This window comes from Cimex lectularius, unplaced genomic scaffold (genome assembly GCF_000648675.2).
Source record: "Cimex lectularius strain Harlan isolate CLEC.00 unplaced genomic scaffold, Clec_2.1 scaffold97, whole genome shotgun sequence".
Lineage (NCBI taxonomy): Eukaryota > Metazoa > Arthropoda > Insecta > Hemiptera > Cimicidae > Cimex > Cimex lectularius.
The window spans coordinates 1,380,093-1,391,871 of NW_019392672.1; the positions used below are offsets into that span (position 1 = coordinate 1,380,093).

Consider the following 11,779-nt stretch of genomic DNA (forward strand, 5'->3'; position numbering starts at 1 on the left):
TGTTTCTTTTTAACTTGTCGGTACTTAAAGATTTCACAGTCCATTTACTCGACTGGAGAATGTGTTGTTCCTTGAATGCTGAAGTGGCCGAACACGCGAGCGGCTCGTGGGCGAAATTCGAAAAAATGGCGGAACTGCGCAGTGCATGTCGGTCGGCCAATCAACGGCCGGTTTATTTCAGTGGTCTTTTGCAGACCACTTTCCAGAAATAATCTGCCTTTTTCAGTCGTTTAACGGGAGACTGGAGAGTAGGAGTGTGTTGCTTCAGGGATCCGCCTCGGACTCGAAACCGGGCAGAAACTGATTTAAAAAAAAACTTCTACTACATATTTACAAAAAATATTTTTATCGTATTTACGTACAACTGTGTTCTCGAGTGTGATTTTCGAAAGTCCTTGAACATCCAAACGGGACTGGGTTAAAAAAAAAAAAAAAAATTATCCTGTCGTGGTGATCATGGAAAACATAAAGGTGAGTCTGGACAATTTATCCGAGTGTCATCCGCGCTTCTTCGGAAGCGGTGTCGTGTGTGTCTACTTGTTGCTTCTCGTTCCACCGACCGCTCTCGGAAGGGCGAGTCGATCCGACGACTTTCTTTCTGTACCCAAACGGCATTCATTCTACGTTTCGACTTTTTTCACCTTTCGACACGGTCAAATACTTACCCGACCACTTTTTATCGGAAGTCGAAAATTATTCGAAGAGCCCTGGAATTTCAGACTATTTATAGTACATCTGAGGTTTCAGCTACCTCGGTGACATCCCTTTCTATTTATAAGAGATTGTTTCATTACGGCATTTCTAGATTTAAACAAAAACTAGTACTCAAAAAAATAAACATTATAAGACGACGCTTTTTACATACAAACCTAACAGTTTTAATCCATTTTTTATACAATAGAGTTAAGTTTTTGTTGCTGCCAAATTGTTTACTGAAGTCTGAGCTTATATCCCGACAAGGCAAGACAAGAATTTAGCCACATGCGATCGTCTGGTAATCTTGTGTTGCTAATGAATCGAGGCTGAAAACCAACCTAAAATCAAAAATAATAAACCCTCATAAAAAAAGGGCCCATTTGCTGTTTTTTCATGAAAAATTAGCTTTCAGTTGTACCATTTTTTTCTTTAATAGAAAATCGATCAACCTCAACGGTTTACATTGTTCCTTAACACTCATAAATCACCAAATTTTAGTGGCCAGTCGTGGAATCAACTAGGAGGTAAGCCCAGAGTCCCAACACACCCCCGGGCACTCCTCTTTACTCCAAAATTTATCATCTTTGTATTTACTTGCTGTTACACAGATCATCTTAGGGATGTGCTTGCTACTGCCAACATCCTTACTCCTCCAGATCTGGGTGTGTGACCCAAGGCTCCCAGGGAGGTGTGCACCCGCACCCCAAGAAGCTCAATCCACACCATACCCCGCTGGCTAGAGTAATCTAGATGTTGAGCAATAATCCTTACAAGGTTTTTTTTCCCAACCTGGAAGGACCGAGTAAAATAAGGTTTTTGTTAAGTTCATGTATAGGAAATTAATACCTAAAACGGTTAAAAATTAGACAATTAGGGCATTTTTGATGTCGGAATGAAAATATTGGCTTATAAGAAGGGAAACAGATTGTCTATATTGGAGGGTTTGTCCCCAAGAATCTCGTTGTTTTCTGGCCTGGTTGAATTTAACACGATACCTGATTACATGCCTTATTGTCGCCACCAACTTCCCACACGTTTCGCAAAGAGAAAGCGATTCTCCAACCATAAGATACCCATGGGTGAGCCTGCAGTGCCCTATTAGCTGAGTGAATATTGTTTCTTCCTGTTTTGTTGAAACAAACAAAATAGTAAAAACTATAAAGTTGCAAAACTAAAAGTAAAGGTACTCCTAATTATACAAATTAGAGCATATTCCCAGATTGTTTGATTTCTTAAAATTTATTATTATAATAATAAGATGCTTTATTTAAGAAGGATTTTGAATAAAAGAACTTACGGCTTGGATATCCGTCAGCCGGAGAGTGATACATAGTTGTGCTACAATAATAATAATAAATAAAAAGAATACAGAAGAAAACGAACATAAAGATAGCAACCAATTACATTATAATTTTACTTTTAATTAACAATTAAGTTGTGTTGCATTCAAATATTGAAAAAATAGTTAAACCAAAAACATATAGCATAAAATAATGTTTAATATGATCAACAATAATATAACATAAGATAAAAATTAATACTTAAATTCATTAACTAAATAATATCTGTAACGCCAAGCAGAGCAAGCATAATTTAAACTGTCTGCAGTGTTTAGCATTTCTTTTAATTTTGTTTCTGTAAAAGAATGGACACCAAGTTGTCGCATTTTGAATTCTAACATCGGTCATACAGCTAAAAAATGAACCCTACTTTTCAACTCATAGGGTGAAATTTAGGTAAAGTAATTCACCCCTCTTTTTATTTAAATAGCCGACACTGATCCCTCAAGTTAATCGGCAGTTCAGTTCATGAAGCAGTTGTGGCCGAGTGGTTAAACTTATTATACATAAGCAGGAAAGCAGGGATTATTTAGAACAAAGACGATGCAGGGAAGCTTCCATATTTGATCACCTGTTTTCAATGTAGGAATATCGACCAGTTATTAACTCACAAACCCTCTGGATCAAGGTATGGTCTTGAAGAAGAAAGCAGATTTATTTGTTACTGCCAAGCTTTCGACCTATTTTAAGGTCATCATCAGGGCAAAACAACCTTAAATATGTCCACAGGTTGACATATTTAAATTTGTTCTAATGCAGTCTCAAATTTCCTTGAAGACCAACTCATTCCCAACATTACCATGACAAAAAGAAAGCACCGATAGCAAGATATTGAAAAATCATTATTACTAATATAAGATATGTGTATATAAATTTAAATTATTGTTTTATTTGCTTTGTTTGAGAAACTGTTTTTTGTTTCTAAGGACGGGGTAAATAATTAAAAAAAGAAATAAGGCCGAAGATTAAAATCATGTATGGAAGTTATCTAGGAAACAATTTAGGTTTGTATAAGAGGGTTTCGTTTGAGTTTCTTTTGCTTTACATTTAACCCAAAGAGAATATGACCAAATGATCATTGCCTTAGAAGGATTTTTATTAACTTGTTTCTACATAAAATTAAATTAGACTTCTTATTGTTTGCTTTGTGTAATTTGAAAAAAAAATTAATAATTACGGTATTAATGGAAAACAAGCTACTTAGCTCATTTCATATCTGATAATCATAAGAGGGCTAGATTAATACAAGGCCGCAAAAATTTTGTGTTGTGGAATTTCCATCTGATTAATGTTATTAAAATGCTTAACAGCATGTTTGCTTCCTTTGAATTAAGGCTGTGAGTAGAAAAACACAACAGGTGGAAAGAAAATGTTTTTTTCTTACAGTGAGATTATTTTTACAGTGTAAAGTGGTTGATATTGATCAAAATGTCCAATTAATATTTTAACCTAATACTATATGTAATACTACATGTTTATTATAGGAAATTTTATTTGGTTTTTGTTGGGTTTTTTTCAACTTAATGTTTGCACCAATTGTACATGAATAATATGCACAAATAGTTTTGTGTTCTAACATCATCTAGCTTGGGCGTTTCAACTAATAAAAATATCTGTTAGACGTGTTTATTACATATTTCATATATTGCTTTTCTATTATTGTGGCTGTTGGGATTGTGATGTGTTGTATTGGGGTTTACAGAATCGTATGACTATAATCTAAGCAGTATGGAGGGACATTTCGAAGAGAACAACTCTGCAATAAATATTAGTGATGTCAGTAAGTATGAACTGAAATCCTCCATCACAACAGAGCTAGTAAAAAGAATATCTGTTTTTTGGCTTTGCATGCATTTATACATATAAATATATTTTTCATTTGAAAGTTGTTCGGATAAAAACTGTTCCTGAATATTTAGTAACCAACAAACTTTATTCTGTCATTATCTTTTATTTTGTAAACTTCTCACTTCCCATTCACTTTTTTGTTTGGTATTTTATAGATAACCTTTGTAAACTACTGTTTTTGTAACAGAACATACATTGGTATTAATTATTTAGAGATTGTGAGATGCAGTCTAGTGTGATGTAGGTTTAGAAAAACATTTTCTTTATCATGCCAACGTTTCGATCTTCATTGGGATCATCCTCAGGGCATGGGATTTATAAACATTGTTTAAATTATACAGTATAATTTAAAATCCCAGGCCCTGAAGATGATCTCAATAAAGATCGAAATTTTGGCAAGATAAAAAAAATGTTTTTCTTACCGCATCTCACAATCATTATAATAGTAAGTAATTAAGTAATAATAAGTAAGTAATCATAATTAAGTAATCATTACATAATGGTCACTAAATATTAGACAGGTATTGTTTACATTTCACATTTGTTTATAATGCATGTTCCAACATATACTGTTTGGTACACTTCGACCTATCAATACAAAATAGAATGTTACTATGCATTATAAATGAAACATAAATAAATTGCTGATTGCGCTGGCTTTGTAGGCAAGGTCAGAGCTTTGGTAATTGTAGGAGTAGTTAGAAGTATAATGGAATGTCGAATATTTGCATGTGTTATTCAGTATATGCTTATAGTGAGATTAATTATATATACAAAACAGTTGCACTGGTATAGGATCACATAACTCAGCTAACATTGCTATTTTGTCTATAATGTGTATAGTTTAGATAGTTTATTTTCATTACCATTCAGTTTCTACATGCACTGTAATGAAATTTAAAAACATAACTGATTATTTTGCCTATGTATGCCTGCTTCTTTAATGGGGAGATTGAATTTTATATTTATTTTTATCAAATCATAAAAATGTTTATGATGTAAAAATCCATGATTATGGTTGTTATTGCTTTAATTTCATACAATTTTTTCTGTTTCGTTGACTGATTGATTTTATTTATTCACAGTTGAAGTGATTGAAACAGACCCAGCATTTGGGTCAATGGACGGAACAAGAAGAGGTCCAACGGAGGGAGCCACTAGCTTGGCATACATTAACATCATCGAACAGCCTGCTTCCAAGGCCCTCAGATTTCGCTATGAGTGCGAAGGCCGCTCTGCTGGGAGCATCCCTGGTGTCAACTCGACAACGGAGAACAAGACATTCCCCACAGTACAGATTGTCGGTTACAAGGGACGGGCTGTTGTTGTAGTGTCGTGTGTAACAAAGGACCAACCATACAAGCCTCATCCACATAACCTCGTAGGCAAAGAGAGCTGTAAAAAAGGCGTCTGTACTGTCGAAGTTAACAATGACAACATGATCGTTTCTTTTGCAAATCTTGGTATACAGTGTGTAAAGAAGAAGGACATCGAGGAAGCGCTTAAGATCCGAGAGGAAATCAGGGTCGATCCATTTAGAAGTAAGTTTATCAACTTAATTTCTTAAAATTTGAGTTTTTGTTATTTTTTATGAGCGTGTTTTCTAATCTTTTTATATAATGCGTTATGAATATTAAGTATGACCTAAGTTTTTTAGAGTAGCTTTCTTGGTATCCAAAATTCAATTTAATTTAAAATAAAAAACGAGACTATTCAGATAATCTGTACTAGCAGTATAAAGAAGGAAAGTTTATTTGTATGTAACAAGTAATCTCAAAACCTACTGGTCCAATTTTGATGTAATTTTTTTAGACGTGTTCCTTATGAACATAGGAAGGACATAGATGCAGTTTTGCCATGTTATATTTTCATAAATTTTCTTCAAGTTAATAAAAAAATTAACTTAATACTTTTAAGGAGCTAAATATTGATCAAAATATAGGTTGCTGTTTCTATTTATATATTCTCTTAATGTATGATATAAATCCATATACGTTTGGTGGTCATAATTGCTCATATTAATTATTTCAATTAATTTCTGTACAAATAACAGTTTTGGAAATTAATTATTCAAATTTTCATATTACCTGAGCGAAGCTAGTAATAATATGCTTGTTGTTCTTAGAAGGTTTAATTAAATTATTATTTAATTAAATTTAACTTTCAAAAACATGTCTATCAGCCGTGTTCTAGAAATTTTTTGAAATTGCAGTAATGATTTTTATTGTTTTTTATAGCTGGTTTTGGCCACAAAACACAGGCCAGCAGTATCGACTTGAATGCTGTCAGACTGTGTTTCCAAGCATTTATCGAAGGTCCCCAACGAGGAAGATTCACTGTCCCATTAAAACCTGTTGTTTCTGAGCCAATTTATGACAAAAGTGAGTTTTCTGTTTTTTGGTTAATAGAACCGACCACACTAATACAAATCCCTTTTGTAGAAGCCATGGCAGATCTCATCATTTGTAAATTAAGCCATTGTTCTGCTTCAGTAGCTGGAGGAAAAGAAATAATCCTGCTCTGTGAAAAAGTAGCAAAAGGTAATAAATATTCTATCTGTAAGATAATTAGTTTTGATAATAGTATTAATGTTCTTAGCTACTTCATTATTTTAAACATCAATTTAATTTCTAATTTTCTGTCTTTCTAGACTTTACAAAACAAAAATTATTTATGTGAATTGTAAATATTTTGTTTTAGAGGACATAAGTGTGAGGTTTTATGAAGAAAATGATGGGGTGGTTGTGTGGGAAGGGCTAGGTGATTTTACTCCTACTCAAGTTCATAAACAAGTAGCTATAGCTTTTAGAACCCCACGGTACAGAACATTAGAGGTAAGTTATCCTTTAAAACCATTACCGATTTAAATTTAAAAAACAACATTTTGTTCCCAGATTGACCAGCCGGTACAAGCTCTAATTCAACTGAGGAGGCCATCGGATAATGCACTCAGCGACCCTCTTCCATTTTTAATAACACCACTAGACTCAGGTAGGCCTTTCCTATGGTCCTTAAGACGCAGTATCGGCCAAAAAGCTGACTACAATACTTTTTCAAACATTCTCCAAACAAGCTCAAAGTTAAAAAGAGACCAGTTGAAAGAAGATTCAAATAACAATAGACAATCTGATATAGTATCTGAGCCAGTTACAGTGGCTAATGTCCCCCAGCCTAAAGTTGTGCTTGTTAATGAAATTGAAAAAGATGACAATTTAGAAATGGATCAAGATCTAGAACAGTTATTAGTAAAAGATTTGATATGTGATAACAACAATGAAAATGAATTGGGCGTTTACACAAGTATGCAGATGGCGATGAAAAATCCTTGTGATATCATGGAAACAAATCAACGATATGAAGATATCGTCCCTCCAAGGCCGACTGCCGCCAAACCAGTATTGACAAGAAAAGAGAACACAGTCAATCAGTATAATGAGGATACCGTTCCTCCTCTTCCCCCAAAACGTGTCAAAAAGAATGATTCCAAAACTGTAACGCCAGCACCAAAAAAACAGAGCCTCTTTAAAAAATTGTTCTCTACGAACAAGAGGAAAAAAAAATCTGAGGTGAATCTCTCTTCAAGAGGGAGTATCCGATCCCTTCCCGCTAATTTTGTCGAAAAAGAGCCAGAGATTGATGTTACTGAGGCAGAACACTATGCTCTTTATACTTCCGTTGCTCCCCATGCAACTGCATCAGAATTCGATGAAATGTCATTTTATTACAGCTCAGTTGATGCACAAAAAGTTTCAACTTAAACTTATTTATAAATGATTGGATGCATTTCTTGAAATTAACATTATGTAAATAGTTTTAAAAGGAGAGTTAATGTTTGTTTTCATCGGTTGAGTTTTCAAAGGTTTAATGTAAATGTTAAGACTGCAGTTGGTTTTAATTTTGTTTTTTTATTCAGAGTGATTTTTGATTACCTGTTGAAGTTACCATTTCTCTTTTTATTTATTCAATATTTTCATATTTTATTTATACAATTTATTATCATTTTAGACCCAGCAATGTTAAAAAGGAAAAGGCAAAAGTTTAACACCGAATCAGATATGAGTGAGTTATTCTTTTATATTAAAATGTTAACTTGGAAATATTAAGGTGATGGGTCATTGGCATTTATATATACATATTCAAATTGTATAATACAAATTAATTTGTGTTTTGATAAGCATGACAAATGGGCAGCAATTGCATGCTGGTGAAGGAATTATAATGGGTAATTTTTGTAAATGTGCTTTATCAGGCAAATATTTTGTTCTTTCATACTATTTGTATATTTCCAAATGACACTCATCTCTGGTAATTTTTATATGTCGCGTGTGTACATGGAAGTACAAAGCAAATGTGTTTCTATGTCTCATTGTACCGCTTCTGTTTTAGAAACTACTGTATTTTGTGATAAATTTTGTATAAATTTGAACATATTTTATGCAAAGGCATTTTTAGAAATACAACTATTTAACAAAAAAAATTAAAAATATTTGTCTTCTTTATGGTATTCACAAACAAGAATAGCTTCTTGAAAAATACAGACCTCGTATATGTATTGTCTCATAATGCTATCATAAATCTGGGAAAAATTAATATGCCAAATTTTTTATTGGTCTAATGCCAGGTAAACAAAAAAGTTAGTACAGTTGTTCAATTGTTATTGTTTTAATACAGTTAATTAATTTCTATATCATAGTAGGATAGGTGTTTACATCATGTAGTGCAAAGAGGGTATTGCATCAGTTGATTAAGAAAAAGTTCCAGAACAGTTCACTGTAAATTGTGAAATGGCTTCAAAACCATAATTCATGAATGTTCAAAATAATAATAATAATAAAATGCAAAAAATTAAATGTAAGCACATTGCCCAAAAGTGATTCTAAAAGTTTGTTGGATCAATGGATTCAAGGCGAATCAAGGCCTGGTAGACTTTCTATCTTGAATTATGACCAATTGAGAGAAGCTTTCAAATTTTATGTGAGTCAAACAGTCAGGAGCTCAACAGAGTGTCAGTATAAGCGATGAAACCATTCGCTCTACCTTACATTGACTTGGGAAGACATCGAAGCTGAGCAAATGGATTCCTCATAAATTCACACTTGCAAAGCATTGGCTTTTTTGACCGGATTGTCACTTGAAACGAAAAATGGATCCTGTACAGGTAACAGCAGGTCATAATGGCCCTGTCCAATTGAATCAAAAACAGTTGGTGGAGCACATTTCGAAAAACTACTTTTGGGCAGTGTGCTAACTTGTTTGTTCATCGCTGAACTCAGTGCAAAATTTTATGAGCTGCCTCAGCCTTCCTAATGCCTAACAAAAATTAATACAATAAGCATGCATGAATTACGGGTTTTGAAGCCTGGAGAAAGAAAATAGTTTATAATTTACAGTGAACTGTTCAACTTTTTCTTCATGAACTGACACATTTTCTCTCACCTCTTGGTATTATATGATGTAAACTTGGATTACCACCTATATAAATAGCAATATTAATTATCGGTATTAAAATAAAAACAAATAAACAACTGCACTAACTTTTCTGGTTACGTGATAACTTGAAATAAGAAAGTCAAGAAGCTGCTCTTTTCCCTTTTCCTTCCTTTTTTTCTTGAATAGGGATTTCTTAGAGATAGATTAATAATGTAAAGCTAGAAAAAAAGTTTAATTTGGAATTTGAGAAGAAAAATATGATTCAGGTGTTCTCTGAGTGATTCAGAGCAACTGCCCAAAGCTAACTAGTGTATATGTGTAGGTAAGTCATATTAATTGGCACAGAATTGTTTTGCAGTTTTTTTATAGTTGCATTAAAAGAAAGTCAACTAATTAACTTTTTGTTACTCCTTTGTTTCTATTTGTTCAGTTCATTGTTTTACAGTTGTAGTTATATTTTATTTTTGTTATATTATGGTAATGTAAAAAAAATGCATGACAAGTAAAAGGAAAATACTTTTTTATTTCACTTTATGATGATGCTTTATTTCTAAATGTGATATTTTTACTTTTTATCAACATATAATTATTGCATGTGTGTTATTTTTTGCATGTTGTGCACTTGACATGCAGTACAAACGTTTGCAACTTATTTTTTTATTTTATTTTAGCAATTCATGTTCCTGACAACATACCACCGGTCTCTGTGCAAACACTCCCTGTCAAGTGTGAACCCGTCGGTTTGTATTCAATGTTTTTCTTAAATAAATATTGTTTGTCCCTTCTTGAATAAAATCCGATCCATACCATTTTTTTTTTTTTTTTTTAATCACATTATTTATGTGTAAAGATATAAATGTTGTTTATTGTATTTTTATGTGTATGTCCAAGTAAATAAAACCTTATTAATATATCTCATTGGTCTCTCGCAAGTTAATATATGGAGCTTGATGAAATAATCAAACAAGTTTTCAAGATCCATCTCCTCTCATCCTCAGCAATCTATTCAGTGAGAGTTTGGAATGGCGTTCTCAAAAATATAACAATAATAAATATTTTTTGTTCATCAAGCTCCACATTTTTAATAAATAAATAACCAAAAAGAAACAGTAAATAAAATTTTTTCATCGATGTTCGCAATATCTTTTGCTATAAATAACTATTAATCTTAGGTCCTTATTAAAGTTGAAAATAAGCAATTAAATTGACATATGTACTTGGCAAATTTAAAAACAATATTACATTTTGTTTAGATACAAGTCCCAACCCCTACATGAGGTATAGTGCAGTGAACAATTCGCTTTCTCCACTGTACACATCTAGCACACCATCCCCCCTCGAGTACAGCGGAACTGTAAATAGCTCACCTGCCCGACCTACGTCAGTGCCTACCAGGGTCGTGTACCAGCAGAACGTTTTTGTTTCCCCTGCGGGAGGAGTCGGGGGAAGCACATACCAACAATATATGCCAGGGACGTCATCAAATGTGATGCAGGCACCGAATACAACCGAAATACTCGATATGGACACTCAGCAGTACAATGTCGAGTTAAACTTTGAAAGGCTTAACTCTAAGGATCTTGCAGAGTTAAACGTTCTTGATGCTGGAAACCTCTCAGCCAACCTTTCTGCAAACCTGTCTCTTAACGATGCCAATGCTCAATCCGATATGAATATGTCTGATAGCATCACAACAATTGCGAACCAGGCATACAAAGAATTTTTTAGTTCAACTGACAACCCATAATGCTCATTTTTGGTTACCATGCTTATACCATACTTTTTTATGTGCAATTTATTTCTTAGTACAAATGTGCTGTGTGCCAACGACAATAATATGCGTATGAATTATCATAATTGTAGTATATGAATCTCTTGTGTCATTTCAAATATACATCACACAAATTTGCTTAAATATCAGCCCATGTAGTCTAGTTTTTCTAAATTTTATATTTCTTGTTAAATTAAAGGTAAATGTATAAGGTTATGTAATGGTTTGGTTAAATTTTAAGAATTAAAGTGTATATATAACAATATAAACAAAAACGGTATTTGTAAACAGAAATATTGTTTTGTAAATAAGAGTTTATAGCCTTTCCAGTATTTATTCGCTATAGATCTGACAAGATATTCTTGCAAACATTTTTCTTACCAAAAAATACATTGTATATAAATTTCTTTTGAGCATATAATCACATCAATGTTTAAACAATAGCAGTTCATGAAAATTAAGCCACAAACCTATATTAAAATTTCTCTGAAAGAAAGGTAATTGTTATTTTTAATGTAAGAAGAATAAAATCTTGATGAAAATGTTTAATTTATTTCTTGTTTTGGTTTTCAATGCAAATAAACAAACCATTCTGGACAATCAACAACACTGTGCTGCTATCATCATACAATATGGATTAAGAGTAGAAAGTCTTTTCTTTTAAGAAACTTCATTTATTAACCCAAACTTTATT

General features: G+C 32.8%; 1 protein-coding gene across 7 annotated transcripts; it reads left to right on the plus strand.

Moving 5' to 3' along the window:
- The first annotated feature begins 195 nt into the window (after nt 1-195).
- LOC106667063 (embryonic polarity protein dorsal-like) lies at nt 196-11,638 on the plus strand. 7 transcript variants are annotated; one of them, XM_014394717.2, is made up of 11 exons: nt 197-471; nt 2,963-3,040; nt 3,739-3,816; nt 4,970-5,425; nt 6,122-6,265; nt 6,326-6,424; nt 6,585-6,718; nt 6,779-6,875; nt 7,890-7,943; nt 9,986-10,054; nt 10,568-11,638. In XM_014394717.2, exons 2-11 carry the CDS (start codon nt 3,010-3,012, stop codon nt 11,059-11,061), a joined length of 1,656 nt encoding a protein of 551 aa, XP_014250203.1. In that variant the 5' UTR covers nt 197-471; nt 2,963-3,009; the 3' UTR covers nt 11,062-11,638. The 7 variants fall into 7 exon arrangements, with proteins under 7 accessions (XP_014250205.1, XP_014250203.1, XP_024081108.1 ...); XM_014394719.2 differs by lacking the exon at nt 9,986-10,054 and having other exon boundaries at nt 196-471; XM_024225340.1 differs by lacking the exon at nt 3,739-3,816.
- Nucleotides 11,639-11,779: the final 141 nt, after the last annotated feature.

What these genes read in the sequence shown, in the direction of transcription:
- LOC106667063 (XM_014394717.2), top strand. Translation starts at nt 3,010, where the DNA reads ATGTATGGAAGTTATCTAGGAAACAATTTAG. An exon ending in AATAAATATTAGTGATGTCA is followed by an intron (nt 3,817 to 4,969) that starts GTAAGTATGAAC and finishes ATTTATTCACAG; the next exon opens with TTGAAGTGATTGAAACAGAC. An exon ending in TGAGCCAATTTATGACAAAA is followed by an intron (nt 6,266 to 6,325) that starts GTGAGTTTTCTG and finishes TCCCTTTTGTAG; the next exon opens with AAGCCATGGCAGATCTCATC.